General features: G+C 40.0%; 2 protein-coding genes across 5 annotated transcripts in view; both read right to left on the bottom strand.

Annotated features, from left to right (window-relative positions):
• The window catches only part of LOC124722968 (probable E3 ubiquitin-protein ligase HERC4), a 226,555-nt gene that overhangs the window by 37,639 nt on the left and 171,718 nt on the right, over positions 1-17,198 (bottom strand). For all 4 annotated transcript variants that reach the window (XM_047248172.1, XM_047248237.1, XM_047248297.1 and 1 more), the window contains exon 18: positions 4,595-4,727. In XM_047248172.1, coding sequence (XP_047104128.1) covers positions 4,595-4,727 — 133 coding nt within the window. The remainder of the gene's footprint in view (positions 1-4,594; positions 4,728-17,198) is intronic.
• LOC124723827 lies at positions 5,466-6,678 on the bottom strand. Its single transcript, XM_047248445.1, has 3 exons — positions 6,618-6,678; positions 6,394-6,530; positions 5,466-6,310 (listed from the first exon to the last, which is right to left on the bottom strand). Exons 1-3 carry the CDS (start codon positions 6,674-6,676, stop codon positions 6,033-6,035), a joined length of 474 nt encoding a protein of 157 aa, XP_047104401.1. The 5' UTR covers positions 6,677-6,678; the 3' UTR covers positions 5,466-6,032.

The raw sequence follows: 17,198 nt of genomic DNA on the forward strand, positions 1-17,198 counted from the left end.
CTCCTTCATCAGGGCTTTCATTACCTACCTGAAATGGGGGACATCCTCATACACTCCTTCCCATTCCTCCAAAAGTCGTGTTCCGCCACCCACCCAAACTCTACAATATCCTAGTCCATCCCTATGCCACTGCCAATCTCAACCCCTTGCCAGAAGGGCCACATCCTCGTAGAAGACCCAGTTGCATGACCTGCCCAATCCATTCACCAAGCACTTCCTATTCCAGTCGTCACACGTTTATCTTACATCAGGGGTAGCCATGTCATTTACCAGTTCTGCTGCAGTCCTTGCACAGCCTTTTATATTGGTATGACAACCAATCTGTTGTCCACCAGGATGAATGGTCATCACCAAACTGTGGCCAAGAGCAAAGTAGACCACCCTGTGGCAGAACATGCAGCTGAACATAAAAGCACGATTTCAATGGCTGGGCTGCTTCACTACCCAAGCCATATGAACCCTTCCCTCCATCACTGTTTTCCTGAACTGTGCAGATGGTAGTTATCCTTAAAACACATACTCCACCCCCATAATTATCTGGGGTCAACCTGTGGGAACATATTGTTCCCACACCCTCCACCAACAGTTTCCATCTCCTCTGACCTATCACTTCCTCCCTACCTATCCTCGTCTCTCACTCTTTGTTTGCCACCCTCTGCCAATGCATCTGCCCATCTTTCCCCACTCTTTCCTTTTCTCCTCAGTTTTCTCCACCTCCCTGCCCCACAACCTTCTGATGCTGCACCTGTTGGTATTCTAATCCCTGCACACTCCACCAGACTGCCCCCCCCCCCCCTCCTCACCGTACACAACATACACTGCTATCCCTTCCCCTTCCCCGCCCCCTCCAGATTGCTGCTTCCATCTCGTGTGATACACGCATTCTGACCTGAGCTGCTGGCGTTGGCGGTCATGTGTGCATGAGGTGTGCTTGCTTGTGTGAGTGAATGGCGTAAGTCTCTTTTTCTGATGAAAGCTATGGCCGAATGCTTTGTGTAAGTGTCTTCTGATTGTGCCTATCTGCACCTTAACATGTCGTCTTTATGGTAAATAGCAATCTACCTTTTCCTAAATTGTTGTAGAAGTAAAACTGGTTAAGATTTGAAATTACATGTGGCACCATTTGTAACATGTTATATAAAGCAAGACTACATACGAAACAAGGGTAAAATTTTTGCAAAACACAGCTCTTTCAGTACTCCTCAATGAAAATGGATGCTTGGTATCTGCAAAAGTAACCTACAGTAAAATACAAAGTGCATGAGAACAACAAGTGGTTGCTCCAGGGAAAACAACAGAAGGAATGAAAAACTGTGAAATGAACCAAACAAATGAAAAATGCAGCGTAAGTCACAAGTAGAATCAATTGAACAATCACCACTCAGGAGATACGAAGAAACTTTATCAGGGCCTCTACTACCTCCAATCATGTCACAAGATGAGAAATACACTATCCCAAAATCCTTCCCTCATCCCTCAGAGTAATATTTAATCACTCATGGAGACTATACAATATTGTAGTCCATCTGTGTGTCAATCCTGCTACCAATACTGCACCATACAGGTCAGGATGATAGCCCATGTGTTGAGAGATCTGGGACTAATTTCCGTGGTACTAGAGTAAGCTGTCTAGGGAAAAACTGTAGGAGAAGTCAAAGACTGGAACACAACCAACAAATAACTGAGGATTCTATGTGAAAATGCTACTCTGACGTGAAGTCGTGGTGGACCACATCAAACTAGTCAGAAGGCTGATGACCAAAAACAGATGTCATTCAACTGTGGGGGTGACTCACATAAAGGGCCTAACCTATACACCCACCTACCATATCTTAACACAGTCCAGTTGCAGGTATTTACTACCCTACAGAAGGCAGGGCAACAGGGAAGAACAATTACCTTAGATATGAAATGAACTACAACTACTGTGGTGGGCTGTGGCTAACTGCAAACTTGTCCAATCAGTTGCTGAAATTATGATGGTAGTCATATATTCTCGATGTGTACCAGAACTGCAGACATGAGCCTACATACAAACAAAAAATTAATTATGTAACTTCAATATAATGGAAGGAAACATTCCACGTGGGAAAAATTGTATATAAAAACAAAGATGAGGTGACTTACCGAACAAAAGCGCTGGCAGGTCGATAGACACACAAACAAACACAAACATACACACAAAATTCAAGCTTTCGCAACAAACTGTTGCCTCATCAGGAAAGAGGTTAAGGAGAGGGGAAGACGAAAGGAAGTGGGTTTTAAAGGAGAGGGTAAGGAGTCATTCCAATCCCGGGAGCAGAAAGACTTACCTTAGGGGGAAAAAAGGACAGGTATACACTCGCACACACGCACATATCCATCCACACATACAGACACAAGCAGACATATTTAAAGATGTCTGCTTGTGTCTGTATGTGTGGATGGATATGTGCGTGTGTGCGAGTGTATACCTGTCCTTTTTTCCCCCTAAGGTAAGTCTTTCTGCTCCCGGGATTGGAATGACTCCTTACCCTCTCCTTTAAAACCCACTTCCTTTCGTCTTCCCCTCTCCTTAACCTCTTTCCTGATGAGGCAACAGTTTGTTGCGAAAGCTTGAATTTTGTGTGTATGTTTGTGTTTGTTTGTGTGTCTATCGACCTGCCAGCGCTTTTGTTCGGTAAGTCACCTCATCTTTGTTTTTATATATAATTATGTAACTTAATTTTTTTGAGGTGATGATTAGAACTTTATGACTACCCCTCATAAAGCCCTTCAACAACTGCTCTAGTAAGTGAGGCATCTTCCTTTTTTTTTTTTTTTTTTTAAAAAAAAACAGTATTGAAATGGGACACTGCTATTATTTCAAAATTAGTCATTTGTTACTGTTGAAACAATGGTAGTCCAGAAATTTACCTAGTAAATTTCTGACAGTGAGCATTTAAATTTTGTCAGTGTAATTCTTCCACATGTGGTGAATTTCCTGAAGACAAGTAAAAATGACTGTTGTTTCAAATATATCGATTAAGCACATCACATGACCGAGAAGGACCAACATGTGACTTACCGGGAGACTGATGCATCCTTAGGCATGTCAAAGACTGCAGTACATTCTATTATGCGTGAATATTTAGGCTTGTGTCACTTGCAGTAAGGAACTGTAAAATTTGTACGCAACATCACAAAAGGAGACAGAACCTGAATATGTTTGGACGAGCCACAAACTAAGCTTCAAATTAACATTTGGGTGTTCCAAGATGAACAAAAAGCAACAAAAGTGGTTCTTTCATGAAGAATTTGTGAGAAAAACTTGCATGTTTCTTTGGCACAATGGACAAGTCATTGTCATTGCTTTAGATGACCAAATAACAGTTAATAATGAATGGTATAAAACAATTTTACTTGCCATAAGTCATCAATTAAACCAAGAAAAACCACAAATTTTTGCATCGCTCTTCACAATAAAAATGCCATGTGTCTCACACTGTGTCAAACAACAGATTATTTTAAAAAGAAATATAACAAATTAATGCTCATTGCCTGCATTCACCCAGTTTGTCACTGAACAACTTATTTTTGTCACTTTATGTTGTAAACAAACGTGTGGGTGGTGATTTTCGGTACCTCAAAAAATTGTTGTATCCTTCAAAAACCATGTCTTTGAGGCACCAATACCATAGTGGAAAAAGTGTTTCCACAATTGGTTTGTACACGTGAATAAGTGCATAAATTTTAAAGGTGAATATTTTGAAGAACAATAAAATTGCGTGTACAAAAAATGTTTTTCTTTCATTGTTTTTGCAAAAGCTTAAAAGTTGGCTCTCATACTTGTGCCATTTGGATCCTTTCTTCCCACATCAATTCCTCTGAACTACAGATGTGGAAACAGCCCATCTGGCATACCCTCTATTCACACAATCCTCCTGGTGTAAAGCTCCAGTAGTCCTCTACCTTCACCATAACTTTCCTCTTTATCCTTTTATGCACCACTCCTTGCATGTCCAAACTTGGCATCACTGCTTTCCACTTTTCAATATTTATGTCTCTCAGTTTAGTAACTGTCAGTTTTTCACTTCTCATTGTGCTACCTATGTTGAAAGCCACCACCTACCTTCCTTTCTGTCATCCTCTTTAGCTCCCCATGCTCTTTCTCCTTGTATATCTTTGCCTCTCCCAGTGGCCATATAACATCCCCCCTCTCCCCAAATGCCTTTTAGCCTCAGCAACTACCCATAAACAATAAATGTCACCTTTGGTACAGGTGAGTGTCTGTGTCAGCATGTGTACTTCTTGTTTCCACCCCAGAAAGTATAAAGCCTAGTACATAGGCTTACATGTTTAGACAACTTTCACCATACCATAATCTTCAAAATAATAAAATACCTTTCCTCACATAAATAAAAATATTAATAAAAGTTAAATTTAACAATGGCAAGAAAGGAATGCATGACTGGCAGATATTCTCATAAAAGAGGTGATAACTTAGAATCATTTATTTATCTAATTAGTACTAACAAGTTTCAGTTATTTCCTTCACAAGGCTATAAAGAAAAGAAAACAAAGTCGTTACTATCTATACCACCTTATGTTTTTGTATTAAGTTGATAATGCTTACTTGGCCATTGATGGTGACAATCCTTTAAGATCCTGGAGTGAAACAGGTTCATTCAAGAGCTTTTTATAAAGTGCCAATGGAAAAGGTAATGCAATGATGATAAAGTTATATATAGCCAATCCACATATGAGACCTGTCAAAGAGATAACCACATTACACATGAAATGTTTATACTACAATCCATTGTCTCTACCTTCCTTAGGAGAGTAGTCTTTTACATGAAATTAATACTGAAGTATCATTTAAAAATCTACAATGACACTCTGCACTTTAGAGAATGATCACTTTTTCCTTTTTTACAACAGTCACATGTGCATATCACAATGCAGTATCTGGTTTTAACCAGCCGAGTAGTTGTCTGGATAACACAATGGCAACTGCTTGCAGCACGTGCGTTTGGACTGAAGATAATCGCTGCCTGGCTGAAACCGAATATGGCATTGTAAAATTCTCATGTGATTGTGTTGCAAAAAATTTATAAAAAAAGCAAAATAACATAAGTCAAACATTTAATCTCAAACACAACATGTAATTTTTTCCAAAGAATGAAATTGACAATTTATTATTATTAATTGCAAATCTATCCTCTACAAATATAATATTAATAAAAAAGTTACCATACACTACTAATATTCATTAATTACTTCTCAATTGGGCCCGCAGCATATGTAAGGACAAAATATTACTTTCTTTTGCGGCTAACGTTGTAGAAGTTGAAAGAAAAGTCATGTTCATTACTAAAAACAAGATTATCCAGAATCCATAGTTGCAAATGATCTGTTCATAGACATCTGCTATAAAGATAAATCTTTACACCAAACGGATGAAGAAGTAGTTATGTGACTAATACTCCGAGTGTGAAAGGAGCATTTGTTATGTTCATTATTACATATGATGATGCATGGTTCTGTGATTGAATTACAGCAATAGAGAACTTTCCTTTTCTCATTTAGCAAGTGAACAAGAAACCCGACAGAAACATCACCTTGGGAATCTCATGTTATCAAAAGTCATGAGCACATCTACCAGTTTTTTGCTGATGAATATTTCTTCGTTTGGTTAAAAGACAAATTCCAATATGCACTGCATCCCACGGTTGTTCTGGACATATTGCATCGAAAAGAAGCTGAAATTTTCTGACAACGGGCTTGTATCACAGACAAAATTAACATCTTCATAAGAATCTGTTATCCAGGGCTATTCAAAAGGAAGGAATAGATTTCAATCATTTATTGCTTCCAAACTACGAAAGATGGAAACACAATTCTAATGTTCCTGAAAAGAGAAAAGTTCAAATTTTTATGCATTCAATGTGAACACCATGTGTTACATGACAAATATCAAAACGGTGGCTCATTTCCTGCCACACATGAAGCAGTTGGTCTCTGTTATTGAGTTCATGGCTTCAACAATGTGATGTCACCGACTTTCAAGAGTGTCAGGCATAGGGGGGGTAAAAACACAGTCCTTCACGTAACCCCACAAATAAAAGTCCCAAAGTGTGAGGTCTTGTGACCTGGGAGGCCAACTGGCAATGAAGTTGTTCAGCTGCTCCTCCTCTTCTGATCCAACATTCTGGAATGGTGTGATTCAGGTAATGTCGGAGATATGGCCTCCTGTCAACTTCCGTCTGAGTCAGCACGCAGATACACAATTGGAAGTAGTCATTGGAACACAAATTTGTAGCCACTTTCCACTGAATTGAGTCTGCAATAGCTGGAGAGCAAAAGAAAGGTCAGTGTCTGAAAATTACCCTGTAGATGTAGAAAAGTGTTATCCAAAATCAAAAAGACACCTACTCTCCAAATGGACAGGGCACTCAATAATTTGACCCTTGGAGATGTAGTAGCCAAGCCCCTCAGCAGATCGTGTGCACTCAAGTCGTCTATGAGGAGGAATGGGCAGGGGAGCACTCCGAGAAGCTCTGTCAGTGCACCTGCATCCAATGGACCCATGAGGTGCAACACAAAAAGAACATACTGCGATCTTAATGGGTGTGAGAACTTCCACTGCAACTGCTTACCTGGCTATAGTAAAAGGGACAGGAGAGGAGTTGCATCTGTCATCAATGAAAACACCCATCCCACCTTCAGTCCTATCTCCAGTAATATCACCCTTCCTGTAAGAGTGGTAGTTCCTTAACTCAGCCACATTGGTGACTTTAAAATGAGTTTCTTGTAAGCAGACGCAGAATGGCCTGTCCTGGGCCAGTAGTTGCAATCCTTTCAATTACAATTGGTAACCATTTAAGTTCCACAGCAATATAGAAGACCCTGTGGGAGGAATTGATTAGTATGGTCTGTGTTTTTGTGGAAGCATCATACTTGGCAACTGGATTCTTAAAGGCAGAGAAAGCAAAAGTCGCAGGAAATGCCGGAGGCTGCACGGCTTTGAAAGCTTTGTTAGCTTAGTCATATGGCATGTGTCTTGTAACTTTCAACTGCTGTAGTTTCCTTTTCTTCTTGTAAACTTCGCACTTCTTGCACCCTACCAGATGATCCCTGATACATGAGCTGGATCTCTAAGATATAGCCTGCAAGAATATATTCAGGGGTTATTATAAATGCTGCAGTGTTTTCCAATATGCCACTGACTTTCCTCAGATAGTACTGCAGTTCCATAACATCCATTTCTTCCATTCCGCACGTAATTCCTCATGGTCCATCTCCATTACATTGGAGCAGGTAAACATGTCTTTAGACAAGTAAAGGGTGTTATGCAACTCAGGCAGAACAGGGTAGCCACCTAAGACTTGGCAGCCCAGAAGCTTGTATAATTGGTGTGACAAGGCAGTTTCAACTAGAAGTGTTCCGTTATGAAGTCATTTAATGCTTTTTAATGTCTTGGGAATACAGAAAGGGAATACCTTCTCTAAGATTTCTTCTGCTCTCTTGATTACAATCAAAGTGTTATGGCAGAATAGTGTCTTGTTACCACAATGTGTAACAAAAAGGTATGGCCAAACTTTCAGGAAATATTCCTCAATGTGTTGTGTGGACTGGGAATTAGAAACACTTTATTTCCAAGTTAAAGCCCATTTCCTCCTCCTCTTCGTAATCACATTAATCAAGAAAAACAAACTGCAACAAAACATACCAGGATTCCTCTTGGTTACATTTAGTGACAATGTATGAAAAGCTGTAATACTCAGGTTCACTGCCAGTGTTTGAACAAAAGTAATGTTCACATGTTACTCACTTCATTGCTTGTGTTGACATTTGACTGATACCATCGCTCTACTAGCACCAAGCACATAGCATCAATGGTGCAGTGGTCATTATGGACTTTTTTTCCAGTACACTGCAATGGAACTGTAAGCAAATGCGGAGTTGGCACATGCTCATTTTCTGTATGAATTAGCAGATGGTAATAACCATGAAACCCAATGTTTATATTGTCAAAAATCAAACAATGGAAAATCCAGGATGGAATGTAACAATACCAGAAAGGAAAGTTCCCACTCACCATATAGCGAAGATGCTGAGTCGCGATAGGCACAACAAAATGATTCACACAATTGTAACTTTTGGCCAAAAAGGCCTTTTTCAGCAGTAGACATGCACACTCGCGCGCGCGCGCGTGCACGTGCGCATGACAAAGGCCTTTATGACCGAAAGCTACAATTGTGTGAATCTTTTTGTTGTGGCTATCATGACTCAGCATCTCCGCTATGTGGTGAGTGGCAACTTTCCTTCTCTGGTAATGTGAGAGATTTCCAGAACGACAATGTCCCAACGGGAGTACATTGGAGGCAGTGCAGTTGATGACAGCCCTAGTGTCAGCCAATTAGTTGAAATAAGTAATGCTGACCACATGACAATCTGGAAAGTGCTTCTTGAGAACCTGCTGCATCCATACCATGTACTGCATATGCAGCAACTATCTGCAGCTAAGTTTCCTGCATGGGTATACTTCTGCCAATCATTTTTTATGGAGGTGTGCACCTCGCCTGCAGTCCAGGCAGTGAAGTCACAGCAACCGTTCTCCTAAACATACAACATTCCACTGTCACAACTAACCGTGGTCCCTGAAGTATTCCCAGAGTTAACAGCAGAAGCAGTCTGACGGCACCGGCCAGTCGCCAGCTCAGGAACCCCAGGGTTGCAGTGCCCATGCCCAACCACTGCTGATGGAGATCCCTGTGGAAAAAAGAAGCAGCCCTCTCTTCCCCAAGTTGTGGGACACTTTTCGTCAGACACCTTTGCTGAGGCCTGTCTGCTCCGGGTGGTCCTGCCAGTAGCTAGGCTACCATTGGCATGGTAGTCAGTATCACCGAGGCATGCTAACCTCCCTGAACAGCACTGAAGGTGCCTACAATAAGACGGTGTTCCCCAGGAGGGACTAACAATAGAAAAGAATGATACAACATAGAACATACATATTTGTACATCACGGCCAAGGTAACTGTTTCAAAAAAGAAGGATTAGGAAACATTCTGATGCTGTAGCATTTACATACAATGTATTGTAACATTTGAGCCATAAATACACCATGGAAGAAAATATACTGAGTGTGGATAAGAAATGCTATGCAAGATATATTGTTTTAACTTTATTGGGCCACCTGTGGGCAACAGTTTCTGTTTTAGGTGTGCTGTTGTTTGCCACTCCTGGTGTTCTAGTTGAGGTTTAAACATTTGTATTCTTTTTAGCACCTTGAGATTTTCTGTTTTCCAATTTTACTACTGAACTCCATTTTTCATTCTTCAGACCGTTTCCTGGTTTCACTGTGGTGCTTATGTAGGGGATATTAGGAAGGGTCAGGTTTCATTAGGTAAATGGTAGTCACCTCTGTTACTTATTATGTCTTGCCTCGTATGATGTTTTGCAAGGTACTCCTCTATTTGCTTGATCCACTGGGATTCAGTGGTTTTACTCTTGTTAGCTGCTCAGAATATCTTACAGAACAGCTTACAGGTTTATTTTCCCTGCAGGTGGTCATAGAAAGATGATTGCCTTCTTCTAATAGCATTGTTGTTAATAGAGTTCACAATCAGGTTTGTACCATTGTCTCCAATCTAGTAGGATCTTTGGTCCCACTATCTTTTACATAAATCTCCTTTCTTGTAATCTGAGGACTCTTCTTGGTTAGGGATAGGCACATTGCTGCACTGAGGACTGGCTGTCTCACTACTGTGTTATATGTGTTAGTTTGATACGCATTTAGAGATATTATGTGGCATACGTTTTTCTGCAAGCACAGTATGCCCTATCTAGTTTGATTTTCCTTTGTTTGAGAGCTACTCTTTCACTGAGATCCATTCTCCAAAGCACTTTATGGTTCAGGCTTTCTTAATATGCTTGATAACACTGACACTCACCATTCTAGGGCCATCTTTAATACTGGTAATTAACTCAGTCTTTCCGATGATGAACAACAGACCTGTTTCCCTGTTACTAACTGCAGTGTTTGGAATTGCACAGAAGACCCTTGCACATTGTTTGCCAGTAATTTCAGGCCATGTATGGGATCCTTATTTGACTGCTTTGATACCCATCCTTCATCAGGTGTTCGGTGGGAGAGATCTGATCCAGTCCCTGACAGTTTTTCCCAGAGCACAGTTAAATAATATAGATGAAATATAGTCTCCTAGTCTCACCACTGTATCAAACAGGAAACTCTCTGAGAGTTGTCCTCTAAACTTTACTTAGGATTTGGCACAGTACAAGGTGGCTTGCACCAACCTACTGAGTTTTTCATTCAGTGCTAGTTCTCTTAGTATTCAGAGAGCTGTTCTACCCACAGAGTCGTATACCTTTTGGAAGTTCTGCTGTCTGGTTTGTTTCTTGCTCTACTGGAGGAGGGTCTTGAGGTTTTGCATTTGTTCAATGCAGGACTCTCTGTGCTCTGGAATCTGCTTGATATTCCCCTAACTCATTGTCCAGCTGCCTCGTTAAGTGTCGTTCAAAAATCTTGGAAAAGATTTTGTGTGAGATTGCAAGGAGTGATACTCCTTCGTAATTACCGGGGTCTCTTTCGGTTTCTTTTTTTGTGAACTGGGCGGATAATGGCTGATGTCTAGCTGGCTGGCAGTTTCTTGTTAGGCCATGTGTCCAAGACAGCTGTATGGTGTGTGTCCAAGACAGCTGTACGTATATGCCTGTCTGCATTTTCTCCTGCTAGTTTCAGTATTTCTGCCACTAATCCAGTTTCCCACGAGCTTTGCTCTTTTTGAGGAGATTTACAACTATTCTGACTTCTTTGTATTGGGAGGAGGGATGTGCTTGTTGTTGGGATCATTGGCTTCTCTAACTGGGAGGTGTGAGTAGGTTCTTTGGCATTTAGAGGTTCCTACAAATAGTCATCTAGTGTTTTTGTGCATTCACTATTACTGAGGCAAAGTGATTCGCCTGCTCACTGAAGATATAAAGAAGAAGGTGTGAACTGGGTCGTCTGTTTGAGGCCCTTGTATAGATCTCTAGAGTCGTACCTTTGAAAGTTTGTGGTCTTCCTTTATGTAATAAAGGCTTGTAGATTGGTGGCATTCTTGTGCTATTTCCATTTTACCCATGCTAGCCATTTGACCTATATAGCATCATCACATCTGCTGGACCACCAGGGGTGTTTTATCACGAATACATAATAATTGGTTGCCAGAATATTTACTTGCATTATTTACATTTGATGCGTTTGAAAAACTATTCCTGAGATGTGTGTGTTACTAGTATTTACTGCAGGTGGACTCTGAAGCATTTTGTAAATCAGAATAATTTGTTGAATCACTGCTTATGACAGAGAGGTGTACTCAACACAAATGATATCCACACTTAGAACAACCGATCTTCCAACACTTTTGTACAGCAATTTAAGGGATAATACACAAACTGAAATCTAATCTGCTTGACACCTGCTCCATAGGATTTCTGAATGTGGTGTTGTAGTAGTAGTAGTAGTAGTAGTAGTAGTAGTAGAAGTGGTTTGCACACACACACACACATACACACACACACACACACACACACACACACACACACACACACACACTTGTGCATGTGTTTGCGTACTATTTTTTTTAAGAGAAGTGGTGAGACAATGAACAAACAAAATGTGAAACAATGTACACATGTAATACGGAAAAAACCAAGACATTATGTAAATGATCAAGTTGCCAGTTTCCACAGAGATTTCCTATAATTGTAAAACTGACTTGTTCCACATCATAAGCAAGAGCCCTGAGACATGTAAAAATCTAACAAACATAAAAAACAAAATGATCCCAATTCAATTCACACATTTCCTATGAGTTACTCTTAACACTAAACAGCATTTAGTATTATTCCTGTTACTTCAAGCAGTATTATTAAGAATTCCTGCCGTACTATCACAAAAAATTCACTCGAATGTTTGTAGTTTTGCACAAGTAAATCAGTAAATGGCAGAAGCACCATGTATATATATCAACACAATTAAAAATGTTGATACAAAAATCACTCATAGAAATTTCACTTCTCATTTACCACAGGAGGACTTTGTATTCACATATGTCACCCATCAGATATCATACATGAAATACACTAGGTTCACCTTCTTATATACCTCATTCAATTCCACTCAAATAGTTGTAATTCTGTATTATTTTCTGTAAAATGTTAGCACTTTAATCATGGATAATACTTAAGTTTACAGTCAGCTATAGAGTAAACTGCATATTTAACGTTAATTTGGAGAGAGCTGTACGGAAAGCTGTCTCCCGTCTAACATTCAATCCAACCCCATGGTGCCTGGAGAAAAGAATAAGTGACATAATCAATTAAAACGATTATTGAAATCAGTAATCCAGAAGCACAATCCGTCTGAAAACCTACCTTGTCCTATACGGCTGAAATTCAACCAAATGTGCTGTGATCCTTCACCATTACACCTATGGGGTTGGATGGATTCCACTAAGTGAGACAGTTGTGCATAACAAATTCTGCTGTGGTAATTTCCAAATGCCTGGGATCAATTTATGCAGCCATTCATGAAGTTGTCATCTGGTTTGAAGGCTGGTCAGTCGACTGTTGAAGCAGTGAATTTCAGCACAATGAAAACTGCAAATAATCCATATATTTGTAGATTTTTCTTTGCTTATATCAATTTTGTCCATGTTGCCTTATTCCTAAAGCAATTGTCCAATTTTCTCAAGTTATTGACTGTGACTGCTCAACAGGTTTGTTTACTTCATTAAATTCTGCACCATGCTTAGATGTGAAATATGATATGTCTAGACTACTTATATCTACAATGAAAGCTGATGGTTAAATTTCCATGCTGTAAATAAAGTCAAATATCATACACCACAACAGGAAGACTTTCAACTTGGGCCCATTCCATAATTTAGCCCACGATACAGTTCACTGTAAGTGAGGCTCTTATTATAAACATTATTACTTTACTCGCCAGGGCAGCAACAATGTTAATATTGTTTATAAGATTACAATGAAGCAGACTGCCTTTAACAGAGTTACTGTCAGTGACTGATGCTTACATTATGTCACATAAACACAAAGTATAATGGTTTTATGATGTACTGCGACTACTTGACTAAGTGAAACTTTTATGTGATAGTACAAAACAGTAAGCATTTCTGAAATATCTAGGTTCATTCAATATATTTCACCTAACAATGGTGACGAAAGTCAGCCAATTATGCCTTGGTACCTTAACATGTCAGGGGACAAGACTGATGAGACCAGATTTGCAGAGGGAGTTTCAATAAATCTCACAATTTGCAGCATTTTCCACAGAACTGATCATGGTCCCCTAGTTCTGCTTTGCATGGAAGGACTGAACCAGAGACTTCAAAAGTTGTGTGACAAGCAAGGCTGCGACTTCCTGGACTTGCACAGCAAGACAGAGATCTGTAGCATCCCCTAAACATGTTAGGTGTGCACAACACCTGCTAGTCAGGTAGTCGACTGTGTGTGGGGTGCACACAATGATTTTCTAGATTAGGTGACTCTCCATCCAGTCCAGATAATGACAGCTGCAAGTGACCCAAAACTATCTGTCACAGTAGACAACAAACTCAAATTCACCAAGACAGAAACTGAACCTGCACACAAGACTGTTTGGGCAAGACTCAGAATCAGCAGTGGCCATAAAATTGTAACTGGATCTTTCTACTGACCACCATACTTACCTCTTGATGTAACCAAAGATTTAACAGAAAACCTCTGTTCACTTGCTTAGGTTCCCTGATCATGCTGTGATCATCGGTGGAGACTTAAATCGTCCAACAATCAGTTGGTAACATTAAGTTTTCTTAGTTGTGAGTGTGTCTGCCCCCCCAGTAGCTGAGTGGTCAGTGCGACAGAATGTCAATCCTAGGGGCCTGGGTTCGATTCCCGGCTGGGTCAGAGATTTTCTCCGCTCAGGGACTGGGTGTTGTGTTGTCCTAATCATCATTCACTTCATCCCCATCGACGAGCAGGTCGCCAAAATGGCGTCAAATCGAAAGACTTGCACCCAGCGAATGGTCTGCAGACAGGAGGCCCTAATCACACAACATTTACATTTTACAGTTGTGAGTGTGACAAAACATTCTGTGAAAAGTTACTGAATGCCCTTTCTGAAAACTATTGAGACAAAACAGTTCAGAACTCCACTCATGATGGAAATATATTAAATTTAAATGCAACAAATAGACTGATCTCTTTGAGGATGTCCACATTGAAACTGGTATCAGCGATCATGAGGCGGTCATGGAAACGAAGAGTACCAAAGTACAGACGGCAAATAAAATGTGATATATCCCAGATGGCCACTGCGTGAGATCACAGGTATTTTCTTCGTCAACTAAAAGAACTTATTTAAGAGAAAATAGTGTCAAATTTAAATTTTCTTTATTTTGTATACTTGCTGTAGTGTCTGTTCTTGTCACACAACTGAATTTTAGCGTCCCAGCAAAGCTTGTTCTTGAAAAAACTTGTTCTTTAGCTGAAGTCCCGATAATCGCGACATAACCCGAAATTTTGCGTGACATAAACACAGAACATTCTACTTAAGTTTTCTTAATAGCGCAAAATTCATTTAAAACAGACAGCTACTAGTTTCATCAGTTTCTATTGTCGCAATGAAAGTGTAATCAAACATTTCTAAATTGTATTTAATTAACATGTTTCATATTTTTTACTAGTAAGATAGATGCAATCTAGGCCTAAATTTCCTGAATTATAAATGTTTAAAAACCTGACCAAACATGCCTGATAACATAAATTCTCTAAAAGTACAGTAATTAAAAATTCATTCTTCTGTCATTGTATTTCTAAATCAGTACAAAAACAATAAGCACCACACAAAAGACCTGTGTGTCGTGTTTTGTTTACACGCAGTCAATCTCGCGTCCTTGACAAATTTAAAACATTCTTTAAATTTAATTATTCTTTCAAAACTGACCATGAGTGAGAAATGCGGGGGCTGTTATAGGGTTGTAAGTAGAGGGCTTTGTTGCCAATCTTGTAGGAAATATTTTCACTGGGGGAGGGGGGGGGGGATGGGGTGCAGTGGGGAGAATGTTGGGAGAACAGAAGAGGCTCTCTCCTGGAACTGCAGAGTATGCAGTAGGAACATTTTGATTGGGAAACAGGAAAGCAAAATCTGTGCCCTTCAAGCACAGTTGGAGGAAGCAAGGAAGGAACTGATAAGGATCAAGGGATATAGAGGGGAAGAGGGTGGTTGGGAACTGGCAGCTGGTAGGAGGACAGGAAGAAAGAGGACACGGTCTGACTGTTTTATCATCAACACCAAAAACAGGTATTTACCATTGCCAGAGTAGTGGAGATGAGCCTCAGGTAGAATGAGTAGCAGGAAATGTGCAAAACACCTCAATCGAGGCCAAGAAGCGTAGGAATGTACAAAGTGTTAGGAAGAAGAAAGTGCTCCTACTAGGTAGTACCCATGTGCGAGGTGTAGGCCCTCAGTTACAGGAAAGTTTAGGGGCAGTGTACCAGGCCATCAGTATTTCCAAGCCAAACGTAGAGCTAAGATATGTGATAGAGGACCTAGGGTCTTTACGTAAGGCCTTTACAAAAGAGGACCATGTAGTGATAGTGGATGGGGTGGGAAACAGTTTGGACAGGGTTGGGGCATAGGACATAGGTGGTGACCTGGACAAGAAAGCTCCCCTGACTCATGGCACTAATGTACACTTTGTAGAGCTGTTCCAGCATTATGATTGATCACATCTTGATTTAGCTGTGAGGCGAATCAATGTGGGGTTAGGGATGGCTCTGAGGGTAGCCAACTTTGCTCATGTTTCTCTGGTGCCCGTCGGGACTATCAACAGATGGCGTTTCACTAGGCCTAAACAGGACTGGGAAGGGAAGATTGCTACAGCTGATTCATGAAAGTATAGGGTGTGGATCTCGGGCCACACATGGTCAAATACCTGTTGTCATAGGTAGGAAAAGTAGGTCTTTTTTAGGATAAATCCAGACAACAGGTTCCCCTGTCTAAAGAGCATCTCCAGCAGTTTAAAAAATACTGAATCAATCACTCACAACACATATTTTAACACTTCAAATATCACACATACCAGATGTCACAAAGAAAAACAAACAATTGGAAAGAGTAACATGGGGCATTTCACAGACTTAACAATCCTCCATCAAAATATGCAATCATTAAAAAATAAAATACAACTATTAGAAGTTGAGCTCCAATCTTTGAACAACACAGTAGTTTGTATTACTGAGCACTGGTGTAGAGACACATAAATCCAACATGTAGTATTATCATTGTATGAAATGGCAAACTCTTACTGAAGAACTACTTCAAGTGGTGGAGGATCATGCATTTATATCAGAAAAGGAACAAAGTTCAAATCAAGACATGATCTCAGTACAGTAAGTGAAGACAAACACTTTGAAATATCAGCTATTGTATTAACAGCACTTGATATCACCAAGAAATTAATCATTTTGTGTGTGTATAGATCTCCCGGTGGTAGTGCAGGCACTTTTTTCAATAAATTATCAGAAGTTCTAGATAAAGTCTCGAGTACAAAGGTCAACATAATTGTGTGTGGGGACGTTAACATCAACGCTAATACCATAAATGAATCCAGCAGCACCTTCAAAAACATCCTTCAAAGTTTTGGCAAGTCCCTAATGGCCAACAGTGCAACAAGGGTTACCACAACGACTTCATCAGTAATTGACCATGTGGCCACAAATATGGACAGGGAAAAATGTGATGTAGCTGTAAAAGATCTCGGACTATCAGACGATCTCTGTCAAATAACAACACTAAAATCAAGCATTGAATCATTTCCTGAACTACAACCCTATAAACGTCACCTATCAGAAATCAAAATAAATAATTTTTCAAAGGAACTACAAAAACAAAGCTGGGACGAAGTGTACAAGGAAACCAATGTGAATATGAAATTCTCTAAATTCTCCACATTGTTTAATATGAAGTTTGAAAAGGTGTTTCCAAAAGTATGCATGTCTGTATCAACATCTCACAAAAACAGATGGATAACAGCAGATATTAAGAAGTCCCTCTGAACACTTAAACACCTCAGTTCCATGAAATAGATTCGCAATGATTCAGAATTCTTAAATTTCTATCACAGACGAAGAAAGATCTATAGGAAGGTGCTGATTGCTGCAAAAAAGTC

This window comes from Schistocerca piceifrons, chromosome 1 (genome assembly GCF_021461385.2).
Source record: "Schistocerca piceifrons isolate TAMUIC-IGC-003096 chromosome 1, iqSchPice1.1, whole genome shotgun sequence".
Classification (NCBI taxonomy): Eukaryota; Metazoa; Arthropoda; class Insecta; order Orthoptera; family Acrididae; genus Schistocerca; species Schistocerca piceifrons.

Coding starts and splice junctions, on each gene's coding strand:
- LOC124723827 (XM_047248445.1), bottom strand. CDS start 6,676: ATGGGTGTTTTCATTGATGACAGATGCAACTCCTCTCCTGTCCCTTTT. Junction 6,531..6,617: donor GTCCCTTTTACTATAGCCAG/GTAAGCAGTTGC, acceptor CATTGGATGCAG/GTGCACTGACAGAGCTTCTC. Junction 6,311..6,393: donor GTGCCCTGTCCATTTGGAGA/GTAGGTGTCTTT, acceptor TTTGCTCTCCAG/CTATTGCAGACTCAATTCAG.